The sequence below is a fragment of the Buceros rhinoceros genome, unplaced genomic scaffold, assembly GCF_000710305.1.
Source record: "Buceros rhinoceros silvestris isolate BGI_N320 unplaced genomic scaffold, ASM71030v1 scaffold1681, whole genome shotgun sequence".
NCBI lineage: Eukaryota > Metazoa > Chordata > Aves > Bucerotiformes > Bucerotidae > Buceros > Buceros rhinoceros.
In genome coordinates, this window is record NW_010395866.1 from 58,403 (window position 1) to 59,031 (window position 629).

Below are 629 nucleotides of genomic sequence, written 5' to 3' on the forward strand. Positions count from 1 at the left end.
TGCCGCATTTTGGATTCGTTCCACGTCTCTTAAGTAATTTTAAAAATAGATGTTTATTCTGAGTTAGTCTAGGGACCCTCTGCCAAAGATCAGGAAGGCAACCTAAACAAATCCCTTTGGATTTCCAATTTTAACAGCTTGCAGTCTTTGACAAGAATCTGATCTTTTTCCTTTTTTTCTTTTTTCTGTAAAATTGAGTATTTTATTAAAAATTGGCCTAAAATAACAAGCAAAGGTGTTAAAAACCTCAACAGAAGGTTAAATATTGTGACATTGCTTCGACTGGTTATAACAGGAATGTTATGCTTCCTACCCTTTGCTGCAACAAGGAGTTGTTGAGCTGGGCAAACAGGGGTGTTGGAGTTGTCTGTGTGTCAGGGCTGCGCGTGCTGCCAGTGAAGGGTTTCAGGAGCGGAGCTTTCAGGGTTGTTTCAAAAGAGTACTGGGCATGGCATTTTCATTCTTCTTCGTCTCCCAAGTGCTTTGTATGAGGACTGCCCCAAGAGTACTGCCTCCTGTTTTATTATGTTGGCCCACGATGTCAGGGGTTGTCACGATGTTGGTGGTGCGGCAGTGGAGGGTGGACCTTCCCACCAACACCTCGGTGAATTTTTGTGCCGCGCGGGAGG

The 629-nt window shown here is 44.0% G+C and overlaps 1 protein-coding gene across 1 annotated transcript in view; it reads left to right on the forward strand.

Moving 5' to 3' along the window:
- The first annotated feature begins 538 nt into the window (after positions 1-538).
- Positions 539-629, forward strand: part of LOC104501813 (putative DBH-like monooxygenase protein 2) — a 17,892-nt gene continuing 17,801 nt past the window's right edge. The window contains 1 exon segment of the mRNA XM_010145687.1: positions 539-604. Within this exon segment, the coding sequence (XP_010143989.1) occupies positions 539-604 (66 nt within the window).